At 41.3% G+C, this 25089-nt stretch overlaps 1 protein-coding gene across 3 annotated transcripts in view; it reads left to right on the top strand.

The window, feature by feature from the left end:
- Positions 1 to 25089, top strand: part of IQCA1 (IQ motif containing with AAA domain 1) — a 195274-nt gene that overhangs the window by 22502 nt on the left and 147683 nt on the right. For all 3 annotated transcript variants that reach the window (XM_043878061.1, XM_043878060.1, XM_043878062.1), the window contains one exon: positions 23212 to 23417. In XM_043878061.1, the coding sequence (XP_043733996.1) occupies positions 23212 to 23417 (206 nt within the window). The remainder of the gene's footprint in view (positions 1 to 23211; positions 23418 to 25089) is intronic.

Below are 25089 nucleotides of genomic sequence, written 5' to 3'. Positions count from 1 at the left end.
CGGTCTCATTTTTGGTTGATCGCAGAACCCCCTCTCTGCTCCTGCATCACTTTTGTCATGATGTGTTCTAAATGACAGATGATGCAGTCAATCGTTTTAGAATAGCATACGTTTTCCTCTGGAAGAAGGAAATGTCAGCCCACTCCAGTATTCTTGCCTGGAGAATCCCATGGACAGAGGAGCCTGGTGGGCTGCAGTTCACAGGCTCGCACAGAGTCGGACACGACTGAAATGACTCAGCACGCACACACGTTTTCCTCTGACCAGGCGTCCTGACTGTTCCACCTGCACGTAGGCCCCTGTGCATATCCTCTGTTGTCAGCACAGGATGGAGAACAGGGATTATTTTGCTTGAGGAAGGGATTCACCGCCGTGGTGCCAACACCTGGAAGAGCGTCTGTCCCTGGTGAAGGGGCGTGTGCCCACCGCACCTGTGTGCAGAGTCTCAGTTGTGGTGCCCAGGCTTTATTGTCTCAAAGAAGATGGTGACTCATCCCAGAGGGGCATGTGTGATTCAAGACGTACCCTGGTTTGATCACCTGCATTCTTGAGTTCCCTTTGATCTCTGATTTTCAAAAGCGAGTCAACATATATTTGTGGGATTGAAGACCCCTGGGGTCGCAGCTCCTCTTCTGTTTCTTGGTTGGTGGGGCACTGTGAGCATCAAACTGGTGAGTCACTGCCAGCCGTTACAGATCTTTATGAGTTTAAGACTGTGCTGGGTGGAATATTATGCACCCATTAAAAGAGGGAAATCTTGACACAGGCTATGTCAGGGATGAACTTTGAGGATGTTATGCTAAGTGAGACAGGCCAGTCACAAAAAGACAAATGCCGCATGCTTCTGTCTTTATAGGAGATCTAAAGTTGTCAAACCCATAGAAATGGGAAGTAGAAGGGTGGATGCAAGGGCATGGTGAAGGGAAGCCAGCAGTTGTTCAATGGGTATAAATTTTCGGTTTGGAAAATAAAAAGAATTCTCCAAACCTATTGCACAGCAGCGTGAACATACTCAACACTACTGAATGGTTTACTTACAAATGGTGAAGGTGATACATTTTATGTTACATGTTTTTCACCGCAGTTAAAAAAATATTTTTAGCTCAGTGAGACATTGAAATGGATACCGAAATGGTTTTATATGAATCATGACTATTCACATGTTAATACATGTCAAAAAATATGAGTTAAAAATTTAATGAGATACTGTATTTCATGACATCTAAGATTTCATTCGCTGTAAGATACATTGTGATTGAAAGTGAAAGAAAATATTTGGGCAAATAAATCAAAATACCTCCCTTTTTGTAATACATACATCCCTAATTTCAGATATGTTAAACTGGTAATGGAAGGTGAGTTTTATCAGTCTTATTGGGGAGGGAAGTTTTTTCAAGTTATAATTATATTGGAAGAATTAATATTGTTAAACGACCATACTCTCTCTCTCTAGTCACTGTGTCTGACTCTTGCGACTCCATGGACTATAGCCTGCCAGGCTCCTCTGTCCATGGGATTCTCCAGGCAAGAATACTGGAGTGGGTTGCCATTTCCTTCTCCGACGACCGTACTACACAAGGCAATTTATAGACTCGGTGTGCATGCTACATAACCGATCACTTCAGTCCCGTCTGACTCTTTGCTACCCTACAGACTATAGCCTGCCAGGGTCCTCAGTCCATGAGATTCTCCAGGCAAGAATACTGGAATGGGTTGCCATGCCCTCCTCAGATTCTGTGTAATCCCTATCAAGTTACCAATGGCAATTTTCATAGAACTAGGACAAAAGTTTTTTAAATTTGTATGGAATCACAGAAGACCTCACATAACCAAAGCAATCTTGAGAAGGAAATACAGAGCCAGAGGAATCAGACTTCCTGATTTCAGACTATACTCCAAAGCTGCTGTAATCAAATCAGTATGGTCCTGGCACCAAAAGACACCCAAGTCAACAGAACAGGGTAGAAAGCCCAGAAATAAGCCCATTAATTGACCATGGTCAGTTAGTCTCTGACGAACAGGCAAGCGTATAAATGGAGAAAAGACAGTCTCTTCAATAAGTGGTGCTGAGAAAACCGGACAGCTGCATGTAAAGAATGAAATTAGAACATTCAGAGCATCTGCGTGCCACTGCAGGAAACACAGAAGACGTGGGTTCAATCCCTGGGTTAGGAAGATCTCCTAAAGAAGAAAATGGCAACCCGCTCCAGCGTTCTTGCCTGGAGAATCCTTTGGACAGAGGAACCTGGCAGACTACAGTCCATGGGGTCGCACAGAGTACTAACACCATACACAAAAATAAGCTCAAAATGGATTAAAGACTTAATTGTAAAATCAAGTTATAATTACTATAAGGGTGTGATGAGATGTTTATTCTCATACATAATGAGTTAAACTGATTCAGCTTTTCTGAAAGAGGCAACACATCATGAAAATATATCCTTCCCTCCAGTTCTATCTTAAGTAAATCATCAGAAATAAAGGTTTATGTGCATAGACATCTCCTACAGTGTTGTTTTTATTAATGAAAAATTGGAAATAATCCTAGTGTTCTAGAGTAGGGATGGAGTTTAATGATTTATGGTGGACTTACATTAAAGTAATGATATGCCACCATTAACATAATGTTTATGGCTTATTTTTGACGTGAAAATGCTCAGAGTGAAAATACAGGATTTAGAATTACACATATAATATGGTTTAAGTGAAATATGTACATATATCTATACACATAAAAAAGTTTAAATCATGCTCCTTCTAAATGTTGGGACTTTGGAAGTTGTTTTGATTGTGTTTTCCAAACTGTTTAAATTTTACTGCATTAACTGGGAAAAGACAAATACTTAAAAATAAAAGCAAATGGCCATAGAATATTATCAGATTTTTCTTTTCAGATCTCTGAATTGTTTGACATATATACATAGGTGGACAGGTAGTGATACAAAATTATTTCTCTGTTCCGCTCATTAGAGATACACAGATAAGAGATGTAATGATAAAAACAGTGGTTATCTCCAATTTTCTACTTCAGAAATTAAGCTAGCAGTCAGAAGATTCAATCTAAGATAATCTAAGTTTAACATGAAATTTTATATAAGAAGCAGTTTTGACTTAACCATTTCCATTTAATGTGATTCAGCCGACATTTACTAAATACCCACGTGTAGTACACTAGAAACTTAGAGAGTGGCCAAATGCTGTTTTTCCATGGTGAAGTCTTAATGGCTTACACTGATACCAAATAAAGATAGAATTGCTTGTTTTTTATTGTAATTTTTCTGTTTTACTTTGCTGTTTATATTTGCTCAGCTTAAATAAAATAAGTCTGTTTTAGTTTTTCAGCAATACAGAGTTTGGACATTAGAAAGAGGACAGCTTGTCTGTTTTATATTAAATGTGACTTTCTCCAGTATGCTTTTTCTCCAAGCATGTCTTCTCGGTATTACGTGTTCTATGAAATTGTACACCATTGAGAAATGTATGGATCCAATTTTTAAAAGAATGGTATCTTCTGTTCACTGGCTGATAACCATAAAAATCCATTACCCCAAATCCTAGGAATGTTTTCAATTAAGTCTATTTTCCACTATATCACTAATTAAGATAGTGTCTACTCATTTTAAAATTTCATTTTTCCATTATTTTATTTTGTTATGTCAATATATAAACCGTTGACGTCTCTGATTAAAACAGTGTTTATATCTTTGTGGGAAGCCTGGCATATTTCCAGGGGTGACTATTTAGTAACTGAATCCAGAATTAGAGCAAAAGACATCATTATGTCCTTAGTTCCTGACCAAATGTTGCCTTTACCATTGCCATATAAATTATTTTTTGATATTGCCATTTTAAATATTTATATTCTAAAATCTACAAAGGAAAATAAATAGCACTCTAAAAATTCATGTGCAGTTATTTTAATTGGCAGAGCCAATGGAGTGGATCAAGGAGGAAACTTAATGAATGTAATACATTTTCTTCTGTGGATCCCTTTGAAATAATGTGTCCTACCGCCACAACCATGGTGTATTTTATGTTACCCTGAAGCTATCAATGTTTGCATTATAATAAAGAACACTAGGGGACACTTATTATAGAAGAGGAACTGACACTTCGAAATGCATCAGCTAAATCCTCAAAACACCATAAAACCCTGCTCATTTTCAAATTCTAACATGAAACAAGCTGCATTATAGATGATTTTTTTGGTCAATAAATTAGACTTCTTTCTCATTAACAAATCCCCAGGTAGGAGTTTGGGCGTCCAGTGAATGCTCCGGAAAGGCAGCTCTCCCCAGAGGCTCCCCTAGGTCCCCTGTCCTCACAACTTCCAGGCTCCTCCTTGGGAACTGCTGTCAACGCCAGAGTGAACTGAGAACCGAAATGAAATGGTCTTTACGATCACACTTGGATTTCAACCCAAACCACGTTCTCCAGCTTGGTTCTGCGCCATATTCGTCATATTTGGCTCCAAATGACCTTTGGTTGTTTTCTAGATACAAATGTACTAAAAAACAGATTTGCTCTGATATATGGGGGTTTGTTTTGCTTTGTTTTGTTGTTGTTCAGTTGCTAAGTCACGTCCGACTCTTTGCGACCCCGTGGACTGCAACACACCAGGCTTCCCTGTCCTCCACTCTCTCCCAGAGTTTACTCAAACTCATGCCCATTTAGTCATGATGCCATCCAACCATCTCATCCTCTGCCGCTCCCTTCTCCTCCTGCGATCAATCTTTCCCAGCATCAGGGTCTTTTCCAATGAGTCAGTTCTTCTCATCAGGTGGCCAAAGTATTGGAGCTTCAGCATCAGTCCTTCCAATGAATATTTAGGACTGATTTCCTTTAGGATTGACTGGTTTGATCTCATCGTCCACAGGACTCTCAAGAATCTGCCTGCCAGTGCAGGAGATGCAGGTTCAATCCCTGGGTTGGGAGGATCCCCTGGAGAAGGAAATGGCCACTCCAGCATTCTTGCCTGGAGAATTCCATGAACAGAGGAGCCTGGTGTGCTACTGTCCATGGGGTTGCAAAAAGAGTCAGACAGGATTTAGCGGCTAAACAACAACCTCAGAGTGGCAGTTAGGTGTTTGGTCTTTCTGTATCTTGTTGTTTGTAATTGACCACAACTGTACATGTACATGCACACAGTTATTTTTAGTCCCTTATAGTTTCTTTGTGTTTTGTTGCTGGAGGAGACTTGTCCAGGTGCAAGCACTGCAGCAAAGTGTCCCAGGTCCCAGCCTGTCTCATTCAGATTTATGAACTTGAAATTAGTCTGTTAAAAGTATGATCTGGAAAAGCAGTGCCGTTGGAAAGCCCACAGGGTCCCAGTCTTAAGGCAGCTGCAGAGGGAGAATTCAGGAGATCCCTGGGGCAGTAGGTACCACCCACCATGTACTGTGTGTGTTATTCCAGGAAGATGTTTGCAAAGCAGGAAAAGAAGTGATGCTGATACAGGCGTGCATGGAAGGCTGTCAGATTGAGCAGGGGGATGAGCGTGGGGAGGACGCTGTGAATAACCCTGTGACTTAGAAGTCCAGCTCAGGAGGCTTTGGGGGAGAAAAAAACAACAACTCACCATTTTCTGTTAAATAGCATTTTACAGTCTGGTTAACTGGGAACCTTTAGTTTAAGTATTTTTTCTTTTTTTCTTACTGAAGTGTAATTGACATGCAGGATCATATTACTTTCAGGTGTGCATCATAGTGATTTGACATTTATATGCATTTAGAAATGATCACCCCGCAAAGTTTTTACAGTATAACTGACTACATTCCCTAGGCCTTACATTTCAGTCCTGTGACTTATTATTTTATAGCTGGAAGCTTATATCTCTTTATCTCTTTTGCCCGTTTCTCTCACCCCCATCCCTCTTCCCTCTGGCCACTGCCACTTTGTCCTCAGTTAACGAGGGGTCTGTTCCTGTTTTGATGCTCATGTGTTTTGATTTTTAGATTCCACATATAAATGAAATCATATGCTATTGTCTTTCTCTGTCTGACTTATTTCACTTAGCATATTACTCTCCTGGCCCATTACTCTTGCCACAAACGACAAGACTTCATTCTTTTATACGGCTGAGTAATATTCCACTGTGCATGTATGTTGTATATATTCATCATCTTTATTCATTTATCTATGGGTGGACACTTAGGTTGCTTCTGTATGTCAGTTATGATAAATAATGCTTCAGTGAGCATATATCTTTTTGAATGTTCTTGTTTTCTTCAGATCAGTACCCAAAATGAGATTGCCGGATTGTATGGTAGTTCTATTTTTAATTTTTTGAGAAATCTGCACACTTTTTCATAGTGGCTGTACCAATTTACATTCCAACATTATACAAGGATTCCCATTTCTCCACATCCTCACTGACATTTGTTATTTTTTTGTCTTTTTAATCACTAGTCAGACAGGTCTGAGGTGATATCTCATTGTGGTTTTGATTTTGATCTCCCTGACAATTAGTGATGTTGAACATGTTTTCATGTGTCTCTGTTGGCCATCTTTATGTCTTCTTTGGAAAAATGCCTCCTCTTGTCATCTGCTCATTTTTTTATCAGGCTGTTTGTTTTTTGCCATTAGATTGGATAATTTCTTTATATAATTTGGATATTTAATCCTTTATCAGGTATATAATTTGCAGATAACTGTCTCCCATTCAGTAGGTAGCCCTTTAGTTTTGTTAATCATTTCCTTTGCTGTGCAAAAGCGTGTAGTTCTATTGTTTATTTTTGCTTTTGTTGCCTTTACTTGCATTGTTGTTCAGTCACTAAGTCATGCCTGACGCTTCGCAACCCCATGGACTGCAGCGTGCCAGGCTTCCCTGTCCCTCACTGTCTGCTGGAGTTTGCTCAAACTCATGTCCATTAAGTCAGTGTTGCCAACCAACCATCTCATCCCTTGTCACCTCCTTCTCCTCTTGTCCTCAACCTTTCCCAGCTTCAGGGTCTTTCCCAGTGAGTTGGCTCTTTACATCAGGTGGTCAAAGTACTGGAGCTTCAGCTTCAGCATCAGTCCTTCAAATGAATATTCAGGGTTGATTTTCTTTAGGATGGACTGGTTGGACCTCCTGTCCAAGGGACTCTCAAGAGTCTTCTCCAGCACCACAGTTTAACAGCATCAATTCTTCAGCGCAGAGAGAAGTCCAAAATAATATTGTTCAGACTGATGTTACAGAGTTTATCACCTATGTTTTCTTCTAGGAATTTTATAGTTTCAGGCCCTACATTGAAGTCTCTAATCCATTCTTGGGGCTTCCCTGGTGCCTCAGTGGTGAAGAATCTGCCTGCCAATGCAGGACACTTGGGTTCAGTCCTTGGGTTGGGAAGATCCCCTGGAGAAAAAAATAGTAACCCACTCCTTCCCTTGTAGCTCAGTTGGTAAAGAATCTGCCTGCAGTGCAGGAGACCCGGGTTTGATCCCTGGGTTGGGAAGATCCCCTGGAGAAGGAAATGGCAACCCACTGCAGTATCCTTGCTTGGAAAATCTCATGGACAGAGGAGCCTGGTGGGCTGCAGTCTATGGGGGTCACGAAAGAGTCAGACGAGTCTTAGGAGCTAAACAACAACAATCCATATTTTATTTATTCTTGCATGTGGTGTGAGATGGGGGCCCCATTTCACTCTTTTGCATGTGGCTGTCCAGTACTCCTACCAGCGTCTGTTGTAGACTATCTTTTCTCCATTGCATATTTGTGCCTCCTTTGGTGTAGATTAACTGGCGATATGTGCATGGGTTTATTTCCGGAAGGCATTTGTTGTTATTCTTAACTCTGTTTTATTCTTGCCGCAGGCCCCCAGGACATCAGAAACTCAATGAGGTAGAGGATTCTCTTCCTTTTGTCACCTGATCCCAGGGGTCTTTATCTGTATTCTAGGGCAGGACATTTGCCTTTATTTATCTCAGATTTGGGCCCATTACAGAGTCCACTAATGGAGAAGAGAAGGGAAGGCCAGCCTGCCCAGGTTCAGCTTCTGTTTCCACTACTTAACTCGCTTGTGACCTGGGGAGGCAACTTGACTTCTTGGGGCCTAAGTTTCCACACGTGCAAAGTGGAGATAGTGCTGGCACCCAGCTCCTGGATGTGAGTTAAAGAAACTGGTGCCCATAAAGCATTTGAAACCGTGTCTGACACATGAAGTGTTCACTGTTAGTTTTTGAAATGGCTGATCGTCGTGGATTTAGATACATCATTCATGATTCAAAATGTTTATCCCATTGCCATTTTTATCTATTTAAGTTAGCCATGATCAAAATGGTTAATATCCTAGTGTTGGCAAGATGTGGGGGGAAAGGCCGTTGTTTACTGTTGCCGGGGGGTGGGGGGTGTGGATCAACCCTGCAGCCTCTTACTAGGCAGCTCAGCAATGTCTATTAAAATTGCAAACATGCAGGTTTTAAAAGTATGATCCACAGTACCCATAGAAAGCCATTTTCACACAAAGTATTTTAAGCCAGAAGAAACCCATCAGTGAAGAGATACAACAGAGCATAGAGGGTTAAGAGCAGAGACTCTCTAGGTACACGCTTCAGGTCAAACCACAGTCTGCCACTTTCTGTCTGTGTGACTCTGGACAAGTTTCTTGGCCTCTCTGTACCTCAGTTTCTGCATATGTAAAATGAAGATAGTAATGGTATTCATACATTTATTTTGAGAAATAAACTATTTCTCAATTAAATTATTTCTGCTTATTTATTATGAGAAATAAATTAATGAATATTTGCAAACCAGGCAAAATAGCATCTCAAAAACTAAGTTCTGTTGAAGTGTTTATTTTAAAACATTTTTAAAGACGATAGGACACAAAAGTAGCCAGTTAAGCTCCCACCACTAGGCTAATCAGTTAACAGACTCAACTATTCTGTTCTAGCCCAGCTGTTAACTAATCAAGCTTTACTAAAAATTTTAGAAATTAGCTATAACAGGCTAGAAATTGCTTTATTTTTCTTTGTTTTGCACCCATTGAAACTGTGGCATGGAGATCAAACCAGTCCACCCTAAAGAAAATCAATCCTGAGTATTCATTGGAAAGACTGATGCTGAAGCTGAAGCTCCAGTACTTTGGCCACCTGATGCAAAGAGCCGACTTATTGGAAAAGACCCTGCTGCTGGGAAAGATTGAGGGCAGGAGGAGAAAGGGACGACAGAGGATGAAGTGGTTGGATGGCATCACTGACTCAATGGACACGAGGTTGAGCACATTCCGAAAGATAGTGAAGGACAGGGAAGCCTGGCGTGCTACAGTCCATGGGATCGCAGAGTCGAACGTGACTGAGAGACTGAAAAAGGACAAGAGAAAGAAAGATTAACCGTAACTAAAGTATAAGCAGAGGGCAAAACAAAGCCATCAGCTCTGACTCCATACAGCCTTCACGCCACTTCCTGCTGGGTTCGTCTTTCTGAGTAGGTGTGTTTCTATAAACACAGGTATATAAATGCAGAAGTGTTACTCTGAAATGAAATGCTGAAACAAAGGGCTTATTTTTGTAAACTGGGGAACACACACACACATACACATGATCTTAAAACAGACCGACTGACGAGCAGTTTACTCCACAGCGTGAGGCATGCCACGAGCAAATTAGAGCAAGAAGCGTGTGGCGTGGCCGATGGGTTGATGGAGTGGCTCTGAGTGCTCCCTAATGATGCCCTCTCAGGCTGTGTCCAGGAGGCAACTGGAGCTAATTAATCTCTGCATTGACATGGCGGGCATTTGCTGGAGTGGACAGTGGACCCTCTTCCTTCCCATCACTGCTCCATCCTTGCCTCCCGTGACTACAGAGCATGAAAGAGAAGTAAAACCCCCAGGATCAGGAGCTGCTTGAGAAAGTTGCCAGCGTTAAATCACTTGTTTGTGACTGATAAATTGGCCAGATTGTCATTTGGACAAATGTCCATTTTATCTTACTAATTTGAAGAAGGATTTTTAAAGACAAAGCCCATCAAACATTAGATAAGCATTTTAAGTTAATGGACCATAGAGTCCTATTTCTCCACAAACCCAGGAAGCATCATCTTATGTCCTATTTTTACGGCACCATCAATTATTAATATGTATATTTTTGCTGACGGAGGACCTTGCTATAAACGTAGGTTTCGTTAACCAGTTCTGGGTCATTAACTGTGGAAAGCTTGTAAATATAATGGTTTGTTCACATGGGAAGCCTTCATTAAGATGCATTATTCTACAGCTGATGTATTTCCATATATAGTATATTATCATGTTCTCTATTTCCCTTTAATATTCGTAATTTATTTTTAAATGAGTTGCTGTTTATGCGGCGAGTTAACAAATTTGAGTTCCATATGACCAAAGTTGCTAAAGAAGAAAAGATGTTTTAGCCCAAAGGAAAAGCTACTCATTAACATAGGACCTAAATATATTATACCCTTTAAATTCAAAAGCAACTAGAGGAAGAAACTACAAATGACCCCAAATGTATTTTTGTCAGAGAAAGTCTATCTCCAGAAACACGCATGAACACACACATATTAACAGCCCAGCATGGTGTAATAGGGGAAACACACACCCAGAGGACTCAGAAACCTTACTGCCAGCTTCCTCATTAACATAGGATGGCTTGGGGGTGGGGGATGGTCATTAACTGATGGACCTCATTGTCCCCATCTGTTCAATGGGATAATCAGATCCGCACTTCTGTCTCTAAAGATGGATGTAACATCATTGAAGAGATGTAGAGTGAGAAGGTGTGGGACAGAGTGACATGCCAATTACAAAACTCTGGTGAGGGCAGGGAGACTTCTGTTGCGTCATGGATGGTGGCTGTGTCAGAAAGTTGCCTGAACACTCTTGTATAGAACTGTTGAGAGGACACCAGTCAGAGTCGCCTACTTGTTAATTCACTTTTTAAATTTTTTTTTATTTATTCACTTTGGGCTGCCCTGGATCTGCATGGTTGCATGGGCTGTTCTCTGGTTGCGGCTTCTTACTGCGGTGGCCGCTCCTGTTGCAGAGCATGGGCTCTGGGGCACACAGGCTCAGTAGCTGCCTCTCTCAGGCCCAGTAGTTATGGCACATGGGCTTAGTTACCCCGCAGCACAATGGATCTTCCCAGACCAGGGCTCAAACCCGTGTCCCCTGCATTGGTCAGTGGATTCATGACCACTGAATCACCAGAGAAGTTCCTCATAAATTCACTTTTATGGATTCGAAGGGGGCAAAGCCCAGCTAAAACACAATTTCCCTGTGTGACTCTATGGAAAAAATCAAGTGTGATTTACCGTAAGAACAATGTAGTATGTGGGGGGCGGGAGGGGAATGTCATATGACTCACTGGTAAAGAATCATAACATTGACGCATGACCTTAAAACAAATTTACACTTTCATCAGAGACTAAGAAATTTGGGTCCTTTGTAGCAGAGATGCATTTGAACTTCTTCATGAAAACAATGGACTTTAGGAAAGATCAGATAAAAATCTCTGTGAATTATAAACTTGTATTTCATGACACCAGGAATGTAAAACATTACCTGAAAAATATAAGAATTGGTTATTTCTCTCAATGATTAGATAAGGGGAATTCCTATCTCTTTATTTTGACACAAAATCATGACTTTGAGTTATATATTGAAGCAAATTCAGATCACTTGTTTTTTAACATTGTTTTTTAAAAATGATTCTGCAATTCTTATTCTAGATTCACTTTTAAAGTAGTTTTAGGGGTTTTTTTCCTAGTCAAAAGTCGTACATTCTCATGTTCTCATTATACTAAACTTAGACAATAGGCTCATTCTGTTAGACATTCTCATGCATATTTTTATTCAGTATTATATGTGTGATTTTCTTTTTTTTCCACTGACCTTATGTCATTAAGTGAATTCTAACAGCATCTCAATTGTGAATTCAAGTAGAGAAATGCCTCCTGGGGGTTATAAATATTTCTTGGGGATTGTGTGTGTGTGTGTTTGCACCTGCATACTTGCTACATTTAATTATTTCATCCACTTGGAATTTACTTTCATATATATATTAAATATATATGTATATATATATTGACGTTAGTGGTAAAGAATTCACCTGCCAATGCAGGAGACCTAAGAGACTTGGGTTCAATCCCTGAGTCAGGATTGAGGATCCTCTGGAGGAGGAAATGGCAACCCATTCCAGTATTCTTGGCTGTGAAATCCCATGGACAGAGGAGACTGGAGGGTGACAGGCCATGAGGTCGCAAAGAGCCTCTGAGCACGTGACCTAAAATGAGTCTTTAAGACTATCTTTTTTCCACATAATTGATTTAAATGTATAGTTTTGCTGATGTCTTTTGTAAATAAGGCCTTGAATTTTGTCATACACTTGTTTCACAGATTTAGAAATGGGCTTTTCATGTCTTTCTCTTACCCCTGGGACTTTCTTCACCTGGTGCAGTTCAGTTCAGCTCAGTCGCTCAGTCGTGTCCGACTCTGTGACCCCATGGACTGCAACACGCCAGGCCTCCCTCTCCTGGTAGCCCCTAACATCCTTGGGTTTCACCCGCTAAGATGTGGATGCCCCTGATGTAACGATAAAGCACAACCAAGTGCCAGGCTCCGGGACTGGCTTTAGGCTCCATGGACTCCTCGCAGCCTAATACTGCCCCATCCTTAGGAGAATCGGCACTGTGTTCGCTATCACAGAGGCGGCAAGTGGCCCTGCCAAGACATAAACCAGGCTTTCTGTCCCCAAACCCCCGAGCATGGCCTTGGATCACAGAAGCTAGGGGTCGGTTGCTGCCTCTGCCATCTGCCTGCTGTGTGAATTTGGGAACGTTAACTAGCCTCTCTAGATCCATTTCCTTGTTTGCTGCTGTTTTTTCCCATTTCTTTATATGATAAGAATACCTGCCTGGCTGGCTTGCTATAAGGGCTAAAACATTGTTTCTCTCCAGTGAGCCTGCACAGCAAAAACTCAGGAAGTCATCCTGTGTCTGCCTCTGTGATTCCTCTCTTAGACAACCCCTCCTCTTCTCCCCTTCTCCTTTCCCCTCCCCTTTTTCATCTCCTCCTCCCCCTCCCCTTCCTCTTCCTTCTCTTTATCATCATCCTTGTAGACTCTGTAGGCCATATGGTCTCTGTCCCAGCTATTCAGGGTGGCCATTGTAGTGTGAAAGCTACCATAGGCAATATGTAAATGAATGGGGATGTCTGCATTCCAGTAAAACTTTATTCACAAAAATAACGGGCCAGGTTTGACCTGTGGGCACAGTGACTAAACCATTTTCTAGAGCCAATTAGTTTTTCCTCAAACCTGATCATTATCAGAATCACTTGAAGATTTTACCAAACTACAAAATATTTTTTTCTTCTACCTCACCGCCAGGGGGGAACTAGGAGTCTGTACTTTTTTTAATGCTTTTCAGGATTTTGAGGGAAAATGTGAACGTGGAAAAAAAGAACTCATTAGTATATCTGAAGATGTATTCCATCTAAAATAATTTCCCTGAACAAGTTCATTTCAGTTAAGTCGCTCAGTCGTGTCTGACTCTTTGCCACCCCAAGGACTGCAGGAAGCCAGGCCTCCCTGTCCATCACCAACTCCCGGAGCTTACTCAAACTCAAGTCCATCATGTCAGTGATGCCATCCAACCATCTCATCCTCTGTCATCCCCTTCTCCTCCCACCTTCAATCGTTCCCAGCATCAGGGTCTTTTCAAATGAGTAAGTTCTTCAAGCAGGTGGCCAAAGTATTGGAGTTTCAGCTTCAGCATCAGTCCTTCCAATGAATATTCAGGACTCATTTCCTTTACGAAGGACTGGTTGGATCTCCTTGCAGTCCAAGGGACTCTCAAGAGTCTTCTCCAACACCACAGTTCAAAAGCATCAGTTCTTCAGCACTCAGCTTTCTTTATAGTTCAACTCTCACATCCATACATGACTACTGGAAAAACCATAGCTTTGAGTAGACAGACCTTTGTCGGCAAAGTAATGTCTCTGCTTTTTAATATGCTGTCTAGTTTGGTCATAGCTTTTCTTCTTAGGAGCAAGTATCTTTTAATATCATGGCTGCAATCACCATCTGCAGTGATTTTGGAACCCAAAAAAATTAAGTCTGTCACTGTTTCCATTGTTTCCCCATCTATTTGCCATAAAGTGATGGGATCGGATGCCCTGATGTTAGTTTTCTGAATGTTGAGTTTTAAGCCAACTTTTTCACTCTTCTCTTTCACTTCCATCAAGGGACTCTTTAGTTCTTCTTCGCTTTCTACCATAAGCATGGTGTCCATGAACAAAGTGACTAGTAAAAACCAGAAAGGAGCAAATATAAAATAAGAATTTTGGGAGGATAAAAGCATGCTCAAAAAAGCAAAACAATAATAACCCCTCTAATATTCTAAATAATTACAAATAATAAATGGACATAACTGAAAGCCAAATTAATTGTAAAAGATAAAGAAATCTTTTGTAGCAGAGTGCAAGCAAGTAAACAAGAGATGGAAAATACAAGAGAAAAGTTCAGATCAAACTGGTGGTCTGCCATTTATGTAATATTTATTGCAGGAGGAGAAATGGAGATAAAGAAATAACAGAGAAAAATTTACAGAGGGGAAGACATAATTCTGTCTTTTTAGTACACATCTCTTCATTTTGCTTACTCATTTTTACCACGCCATGTGTCATGCAACATCTTAGTTCCCTGACCAGAGATCCAGCCAGTGCATTGGAAGCACAGAGTCTTTAACCACTGGACGACGAGGGAAGTCCCAAGAAGTAATTCTTTATATTGAATTGATCCACCGAATGGAGAATGTGATATGTGAAGAAATGCACTCACCTAGATTCATTGTGATGAACTTTCAAAAGTCTGTAAAGCATCCTAAGAACAGAAAAGCTTATCTACAAAGCAGCAGTCATTAAAGTCCCAACAAGCTAGTACCCAGCAGCTCTACCTGTTAGAAGAAATATTCTCCAAGGTTGCTAGTAAACTGCCATTTGAGGGGGAGGGACCAAATGAAGACATTTTAGAAATGCAGGTACTTAGAATATTTATGGCTGACTATATCCATTCTGAAAGTTACACTTAAGGGCATGCTTCAACAAAATGAAAACTGAATAAGAGAATGAAGAGTAGATAGAGGAGCCAAAACAGTGGTTAAATCTAAATAGTTACTAATTTTAAAGGTTAATCACAATCTGTGATTATAGAATAGAAGTTTGGGGGAATAAAAGTGAACACATGCAGAGGTCCTAGACTTGCTTAAAGAAATGGTAGAGATACTAATAAATTCTAGACATAGATAGAAATATAGGTGATAATTATTGTGTTAAAGAACTTCAGAATAACTGGCAAAAGATTAAAAATAAGGTGTACAATTTATTAACCACTACATGGCAAGAATGAACAAAGCTAACTGCATAAACCCAACAAAAGCTGTTTGTTAGTTACTCAGTCATATCTGACTCCTTGTGACCTCATGGACTGTAGCCCTGCCAGACTCCTCTGTCCATGGAATTCTCCAGGCAAGAATACTGGAGTAGGTTGCCATTCCCTTCTCCACGGTGTCTTCCTGACCCAGGGATTGAGCCCGGGTCTCCTGCATTGCAGGCAGATTCTTTACTGTCTGAGCCATCAAAAGACAGGAAAGGAAAAACAAGAAATTGTGTTAAAAGGTGTAAGATGGCAGAATTAGCTCCAAATATTTTACTTATCTAATGAATAAAGTTCCTCTTTTCTGTAATTCTCAGATTGAATTTTCATATCCGGTTATATGCTGTTGAAAGGCAGAAACTTTAAACATACTGATGCTGAGAAGTTTAAAACAAAGGAACGTAAGAGTTGTATCCGTTTTTGTTCAGTTGCTCAGTCATGTCTGACTCTTCGTGACCCCATGGACTGCAGCCCACCTGGCTTCCCTGTTCTTCACCATCTCCTGGAGCTTGCTCAAACTCATGTCTATTGAGTCAGTGATGCCATCCAACCATCTCGTCCTCTGTTGTCCCCTTCTCATGCCTTGAGTCTTTCCCAGCATCAGGGTCTTTTCCAATGAGTCAGCTCTTCGAATCAAGTAGCTAAAGTATTGGAGCTTAAACTTCAGCATCAGTCCTTCCAATGAATATTCAGAGTTGATTTCTTTTAGGAATCACCAGGGAAGTTCGTGATTGACTGGTTTGATCACCTTGCAGTCCAAGGAACTATCAAGAGTTTTCTCCAACACCACAGTTCAAAAGCATCAATTCTTCAGTACTCAACTTTCTTTATGGTCCAGCTCTCACATCTGTACATGACTACTGGAAAAACCATAGCTTTGAGTAAAAGGATTTTTGTTGTCAAAGTAATGTCTCTACTTTTAATATGCTGTCTAGGTTTGTCATAGCTTTTCTTCCAAGGAGCAAGTGTCTTTTAATTTCATGGCTGCACTCACCATCCCCAGTGATTTTGGAGCCCAAGAGAATAAAGTCTGTCACTGTTTCCATTGTTTCCCCATCTATTTGCCATTGAGTGTTGGGACCAGATGCTATGATCTTCCTTTTTTGAATGTTGAGTTTTAAGCCAGCTTTTTCACTCTCCTCTTTCACTTTCATCAAGAGGATCTTTAGTTCCTCTTTTCTCTCTGCCATAAGGGTGGTGTCATCTGCATATCCGGGCAGTCTTGATTCCAGCTTGTGCTTCATTGAGCCCGGCATTTCGCATAATGTACTCTGCATAGAAATTAAATAAGCAAGGTGACAATATACAACCTTGACATACTCTTGTCCCAATTTTGATACAGTCTACTGTTCCCTGCCCAGTTCTAACTGTTGTTTCTTGACCTGCATGCAGGTTTCTCAGGAAGCATGTAAGGTGGTCTGGCATTTGCATCTCTTCCAGTTTGTTGTGATTTTCCAGTTTGTTGTGATCCACACAGTTAAAGGCTTTAGCATAGTTAGTGAAGCAAAAGTAGATGTTTTTCTGGAATTCTCTTGCTTTTTCCATGATCCAACAGATGTTGGCAATTTGATCTTGGATTCCTCTGCCTTTTCTAAATCCAACTTGAACATCTGAAAGTTCTTGGTCCACTTACTGTTGAAACCTGGCTTGGAGAATTTTGAGCATTGCTTTACTAGCATATGAGATGAGTACAATTGTGTGGTAGTTTGAGCATTCTTTGGCATTGCCTTTCTTTGGGATTGGAATGAAAACTGACTTTTTCTAGTCCCGTGGCCACTGCTGAGTTTTCCAAATTTGCCGGCGTATTGAGTGCAACACTTTCACAGCATCATCTTTTAGGATTTGAAATAGCTCAACTGGAATTCCATCACCTCCACTAGCTTTGTTCGTAGTGATGCTTCCTAAGGCCCACTTGACTTCACACTGTAGGATGTCTGGCTCTAGGTGAGTGACCACACCATCCTTGTTATCCAGGCCATGAAGATCTTTTTTATATAGTTTTTCTGTGTATTCTTAGCACCTCTTCTTAATATCTTCTGCTTCTGTTAGGTCCATACCATTTCTGTCCTTTTTTGAGCCCATCTTTGCATGAAATGTTCTCTTGGTATCTCTAATTTTCTTAAAGAGATCTCCAGTCTTTCCCAATATGTTGTTTTCCTGTATTTCTTTGGATTGTTCACTTAGGAAGGCTTTCATATCTCTCCTTGCTATTCTTTAGAACTCTGCATTTGGATGGGTATATCTTTCCTTTTCTCCTTTGCCTTTCGCATCTCTTCTTGTTTCAGCCATTTGTAACACCTCCTCAGACAACCATTTTGCCTTTTTGCATTTATTTTTCTTGGGGATGGTTTTGATCACTGCCTCATGTACAATGTTACGCACTTCTGTTCATAGTTCTTCAGGCACTCTGTCTATCAGATCTAACTCAGATGTATCAGTGAGTTTGGGTTAACTTGGTAGAGTAAGCATATGTGTTTTCTTGTACTTTCTGCCCAGTGAGGAGTGAGCCAAGATCCTGTTCTGAGAGGGAGGATTAAAAGAACTTACGCGTTCGGTGAGACCCATAGCTCCCTCCCTCTACTGGGCTCAGGCAGCCTTGCTTCCAGGGCCTCAGGAGCAGGTGGGAGGAGTTCTATCTGCAGAAACTGACCAGCTCAAAAGAAACACTTTTGGATACTGATATTCAGATGCCTCAGCAAATATTCAGATACCTCCAACTGGTATTCAGATACCCCCAGGCTCCTCTCTTCATGGGATTCTCCAGGCAAGAATACTGGAGTGGGTTGTCATTCCCTTTTCCAGGGGATCTTCCCAATCCAGGGACTGAACTGTGGTCTCCTGCATTGCAGGCAGAGCTGTCAAGGAAGCCCATCTTCAGATACCTCCAACAAAACAGCTCTGACCCCCAGCAGTCGGCAGCTACCCTACACAGCTTCCAAACAGGTCTGGGAACCTCCCTCCTAAATAAGGGTGATGGTCAAAGAGTTGCCAGTCACTTAGGAGAGACAGAGATGCAACAGAAAAGAAATTTGAAGGAGAAAGAGGAAGCAGATAAAAATAAAAAACAAAATTCTGAAAGTAATAACCTTAGAGAAACAAAAGCAGATTATTGAATCCAGGAATTAAAACGCCATGCTCCCCACCCCCTACCCCAGAGGAGAACCAAAAAACAGGACAGTGCTGTTGAAGAGTTAAAATATAATAATAGAAATTTCAAAAAATAAAGTTGAAAGAAAAAGTTAAGAAAATCTAAAAAGTAGTCAAATGACAAAGTGATGGATGAGGGATATGTGTAAAGAAAATTGCAGGAGTTCCTTGAAAAAAAGAAGGAAACAGAGGAAGGAAATTATAAAGAAACAGTAACCAAAAAAGAAAAAAACTTATAACAAAAGGCTAGGTAGTTTCGGATCTAAATTGGGCCCGACTTTCGGTTGTATCCATATCTTGGCTATTGTGAATAGTGCTGCAGTGAACATGGGATGTAGATATCTCTTTAGGTCATTTCCTTTGAATTCAGTTTAGTTCAGTCACTCAGTCGTGTCCAACGCTTTGTGACCCCATGAACTGCAGCACGCTAGACCTCTCTGTCCATCACCAACTCCTGGAGTTTACCCAAACTCATGTCCATTGAGTCGGTGATGCCATCCAACCATCTCATTCTTTGTTGTCCCCTTCTCCTCCCACCTTCAATCTTTCCCAGCATCAGGGTCTTTTCCAGTGAGTCAGCTCTTCTTATCAGGTGGCCAAAGTATTGGAGTTTCAGCTTCAGCATTAGTGCTTCCAGTGAACACCCAGGACTGATCTCCTTTAGGATGGACTGGTTGGATCTGCTTGCAGTCCAAGGGACTCTCAAGAGTCTCCTCCAACACCACAGTTCAAAAGCATCAATTCTTCTGTGCTCAGCTTTCTTTATAGTCCAACTCTCACATCCATAGGAATATATACACAGAAATAGGACTGCCGGATCACATGGTAGTTCTGTTTTTAATTTTTTGAGGGAAGCTCCAGAGTGACTATACCAGTTTATATTCCCATCGACAATGTACAAGGGTTCCAGTTTCTCCTGTCCAGCGCTTGTCATCTTTTCTCTACTTGGTAGTAGCCATTTTGACAGATATGAGCTGGTATCTCATTGTGGTTTCTGTTTGCATTTTCCTGATGATCAGTGATGTTCACATATTTTCATATACCTGTCGGTCATTTGTGTGTCTTGTTTGGCAAAAATTGTCTATTAGTTCCTTTGCCTGTTTAGGCTATTTTTTTTCTAATTTTTTTATTAGTTGGAGGCTAATTACTTCACAACATTTCAGTGGGTTTTGTCATACATTGATATGAATCAGCCATAGATTTACACGTATTCCCCATCCCGATCCCCCCTCCCACCTCCCTCTCCACCCGATTCCTCTGGGTCTTCCCAGTGCACCAGGCCCGTAGGCTATTTTTTAAGTTCCATGTGTTCCTTATATTTTTTCTACACTCCTTATCAGATACGTGGTTTGTAAATATTTGCTCCCTTTCTGTAGGTTGCCTTTTCGTTTTGTTTCTTGTTTCCTTGCTGTGCAGAGACTTTTTAGTTTGGTATAGTCTGACTCATCTAGCTTTGCTTTTGTTGCCTGTGTTTTTGGTGGCATACCCAAAAAATTATTGCTGAGAAAACTGTCAAGAAGCCTATTCTTTATTTCTTGAGTTGTTTTCTGGCTTCATGTTTTATGTTTAAGTCTTTAATCCATTTTGAGTTGATGTTTGTATATAGTGTGAAATCAGGGCTCAGTTTCATTCTCCTTCATGTATATATCCTGTTTCCCAACACCATTTTTTGAAGCAACTAATCTTTCCCTATTGTTTTGGATTTGGGGGTATGATACACTTGGGGAGACAATTACTGAAGTTTTAAAATTAGGTATATGTAAAATGAGCATATTTTTAAAAACCACACAAACACATGCATATAATGATGGAAGTTTTTCAAAGTGACACAGGAGCCAACTGAAAGAGCTCCCAATGATCAAAACTGGGACAATTTGAAAAGAAAATAATAAAGCAACACTGGACTATAACCCAAAGTGTAAAATGAATATCCATGAGGCCATATGGATATAAATACAAGATCAAGTAAATTAACAAATGTGAGAGAAGAGACAAATCATCTTTGTTGTGTGATCCCAAATAACAAGAAGCTGTATCCTCAAGGAGAGGAACTTAAATTTTCACTTCTTAATTGGGGTGCACTTAATGACTTTCCAAAGAGGGCAGTGTGAAGTCTAAGTCAGGTGACCCAGGGAAGCATCGTCAGCTGTAAGTCTTGTTGATAATGTGTGCCCTTGATATGATGTGATGAAAACGGTGCTTTATCTCTGTGGCCTTTCTCTCAATCACCCATGATCCCAGCCTGATCATTACCAGGTAGAACTGTGTGTCAATGTAATTGGTTTCCCGTATAAATCTGTGCATTTTATCTTTGGTGGTGGTTTAGTGGCTGAGTCGTGTCCAGAGCTTTGTGACCCCATGGACTGTAGCCCACCAGGCCCCTCTGTCCATGGGATTTCCCAGGCAAGAATACTGGAGTGGTTGCCATTTCCTTGTCCAGGGGATCTTCCCCATTCAGAGGCTGAACCTAGGTCTACTGCATTGCAGGCAGATTCTTTACCAACTGAACCACCAGGGAAGCCTGCATTTGTTTTGAGAGGAAATCTGTGGACTTCCCCAGATGGACAAAGGTATCTGAGGTACAAACCAGGTTGAGAACCATTGGTCTGTATGGAACATTATCAGATGTGCTAGTTCCTTCTCCCTGTATCCACCCCATCTCCTCACTCTATCCACAGCCCACGTTCTCTTTCCACTTCAGACCCTTGGCTTATCTTATTCACTTGTCCAGGAAGAGGAGGATTTGTTTATGCTTCTGATTTGACAAAAAAATCTTTTGAGGTTAGTTAGCTCAGCCTTTGGAGAAGAAAATGGCAACCCTCTCCAGTTTTCTGGCCAGGATAATCCCATGGACAGAGGAGCCTGGCGGGCTGCAGTCCGTGGGGTCACAATAGAGTAAGACAGGACTTAGCAACTAAACAACAAGAAGCTTTGCCCAAGGTTCCAAGGGCTCTTTAACCATCCCCTCCCAAATAGCCTCTTTGGGAAGGAAGGCCCGCAGAAGGTGGGCAGTGGAGGGGCATGCAGATGACCGAGGAGTCACAGACATCTGAGTTCTGACCTTGGATGTACCCGGGCCCCAGGCTCTGTGCCCTGTGTTCTCAGCCGTGTCCAACTTTGCAACCCCATAGACTGTAGCCCGCCAGGCTCCTCTGTCCAGGAATTTTCCAGGAAAGAACATTGGAGTTGGTTGCATTTCCTCCTCCAGGAGATCTTCCCAACCCAGGAATTGAATCCACATCTGCTGCATAATGCTTAACCATGGCTCTCTGGAAAGAAACACATGCATGTGTATTCAGACTTATGTTTATTACCACATCATTGATATAGGATATGTACATGCAATTTACAAATAATAGTGAAATATGCACTTCTGTTCCTTGCACATTCAACGTAGCTGTGGATTCTCTCAGAGCACCTTCCTTGATTTTTACTAAACCCATGTATCTGTTGTCAGCCTGTGGTTGCAGTTGACAAATGAGTGTCGTTTCGGTATGAGTGTTGACTGATATTTTTCTTTGTGTTAATGAGGAAGATGAAAGTGAAACAGCAAAATCTATGCCAGGACGTCACTCATTCAACTTTTTTTTTAAGTCAGGGACTCCTTTGCTGAATCAGATGATAGTTTTTGAATGCTGGAAGAATATTTCCTCAGTTTTTTGTGCTATTCACAGTGTGACACAGACATGACACACTTTTATGTTTATCTGCACTTTTATTTTCTCTACCACTTTCTGAAGTCTGCACAGTCAAATCTAAGTAGTAAATCAAGGCTTCATCTGTCACACGTGTTCATTTCTAGGGTGTAAGTATTCCCATAGCCGACTTCAGGCTGCTAACCGGAATGAAAGTAGGAAGATACTCACAGAAGTACAGCATTATACAGTATTTCATCATACAGACAAGACAGGCATAGTACCATCAAGAACAAAGAAGACAGTAAAATCCAGCACAAAGTAATTATGAATCAATGCATTTTTAGTATTGGTAGCTTGTGTTGTTAACGCAGTTTATTCTTTTTGTAATGTTATATGTTTACTTCTGGCTGTGCTCTGGGTCTTTGTTGCTCCTCTCTAGTTGTGAGCAGGGGTTACTTTCTAGCTGTGGTGCACAGGCTTCTCAGTGTAGCAGCTTCTGTTGTGTGGAGCCCGGGCTCTGGGGTGTGAGGGCTTCAGTAGTTGTGGCACACGATCTTAGACATTCTGCAGCATGTGGAATCTTCCCGGACATTAAACCCATGTCCCTTGCAGTGGCAGGCAGATTCTTATCCACTGGACCACCAGGGAAGTCCTGGCATTGTTTTTTCTTGAAATCAGAACACCCAAACTCTTTTCATCAATTCTTGCTTTCTTACTCTATATTCTTTTCTCTCCCCCTAGCCAAGAAGATTTAGAAAAGCTTTACTTTCTGTAACTTGAATGATTTTTGAACGATTTACCAAGTATGCGTTTTTTAAGCTAACTACCCCCACCCCCAGCCAGTTTCTTGAAAATGTGTGGAGTGATCTCATCCTTCCTCCCCACGGTGGTGAATCACTCCTTCAAGTCCTGCAAGATCTGATTCTTTCGTTCTGTTTGTACTCCTTAAGGGCCTTGGGTAAGACACTGTTGAAGATATTGACATGTTTCGTTAGTCTCTAATATTTTTCACCAGCACCGTAACCTTCATGATCTCAAACCTTTTGGCCTATATTTTCAGAATCCACCTCCTTTGTTGAATGAAGTCAGTGCTGCAATAATCCAGGCTGACAGGCTGTCCCACCTGAGGAATAAGGTGCAGATAAAGCATGAAGAGGAATATAGAGACGCCTTAGTCACGATCAAGGATGACCTGAAACTCACAGAGGGTCCTGACATCAAGGAGAACCTTCAGGATCAGATCCGTCATTGGTTCATCGAATGCAGGTAACGGCAGGGCCTCTTTCCTGACAGTCTCTGCTGTGGTGGGTGATGTCCTGGGATATTTTTTAAACATAGAAATATGTTGATATATAGATTCATGTGCCTTTCTGGCTTCATTTTAGAAAAGTAAAAAGGCTAAGAATTCAGGAAATCATTTTTTTTATTAAATTGCTTTTTTCCCCTGTTTTATTAACCGTCGTCCATATAGTACTTTCGTAACCACAAGAAGTCAAGCATCATGAGTGGCTGACACAGCCCCAGGTTGGCAGGAGCTTACAGCCCGGGTCCTGTCTCAGATCCAGCCGCATGCAGGTCATGCTTCTGGGGGTTGGCCCTAATTGTACCAGGCTCTAGACTCTCAATCATGGTCCTTTTCTGTAATAATCCCTCGAGGCAGCTGCTGAATCTGGGACCCGACGCCTGGTCCCCAGGCCTCCCTGAAATGTTGGGAGGGGAGCAGTCCTGGCGACAAGGCATCGTGTACGTTAAGGCCTTTCTGTACTGAGGGTCTGCCTCTACTAAGGGTCTTTTTTTTTTTTTTTATTAGTTGGAGGCTAATTACTTCACAACATTTCAGTGGGTTTTGTCATACATTGATATGAATCAGCCATAGATTTACACGTATTCCCCATCCCGATCCCCCCTCCCACCTCCCTCTCCACCCGATTCCTCTGGGTCTTCCCAGTGCACCAGGCCCGAGCACTTGTCTCATGCATCCCACCTGGGCTGGTGATCTGTTTCACCATAGATAGTATACATGCTGTTCTTTTGAAATATCCCACCCTCACCTTCTCCCACAGAGTTCAAAAGTCTGTTCTGTATTTCTGTGTCTCTTTTTCTGTTTTGCATATAGGGTTATCATTACCATCTTTCTAAATTCCATATATATGTGTTAGTATGCTGTAATGTTCTTTATCTTTCTGGCTTACTTCACTCTGTATAAGGGGCTCCAGTTTCATCCATCTCATTAGGACTGATTCAAATGAATTCTTTTTAATGGCTGAGTAATATTCCATGGTGTATATGTACCACAGCTTCCTTATCCATTCGTCTGCTGATGGGCATCTAGGTTGCTTCCGTGTCCTGGCTATTATAAACAGTGCTGCGATGAACATTGGGGTGCACGTGTCTCTTTCAGATCTGGTTTCCTCAGTGTGTATGCCCAGAAGTGGGATTGCTGGGTCATATGGCAGTTCTATTTCCAGTTTTTTAAGAAATCTCCACACTGTTTTCCATAGTGGCTGTACTAGTCTGCATTCCCACCAACAGTGTAAGAGGGTTCCCTTTTCTCCACACCCTCTCCAGCATTTATTGCTTGTAGACTTTTGGATAGCAGCCATCCTGACTGGCGTGTAATGGTACCTCATTGTGGTTTTGATTTGCATTTCTCTGATGATGAGTGATGTTGAGCATCTTTTCATGTGTTTGTTAGCCATCTGTATGTCTTCTTTGGAGAAATGTCTGTTTAGTTCTTTGGCCCATTTTTTGATTGGGTCATTTATTTTTCTGGAATTGAGCTTCAGGAGTTGCTTGTATATTTTTGAGATTAATCCTTTGTCTGTTTCTTCATTTGCTATTATTTTCTCCCAATCTGAGGGCTGTCTTTTCACCTTGCTTATAGTTTCCTTTGTTGTGCAAAAGCTTTTAAGTTTCATTAGGTCCCATTTGTTTATTT

Source organism: Cervus elaphus, chromosome 20 (genome assembly GCF_910594005.1).
Source record: "Cervus elaphus chromosome 20, mCerEla1.1, whole genome shotgun sequence".
Lineage (NCBI taxonomy): Eukaryota > Metazoa > Chordata > Mammalia > Artiodactyla > Cervidae > Cervus > Cervus elaphus.
Note: the sequence above shows the minus strand (reverse complement) of the source record. Positions and strands in the feature narration are given on the sequence as shown.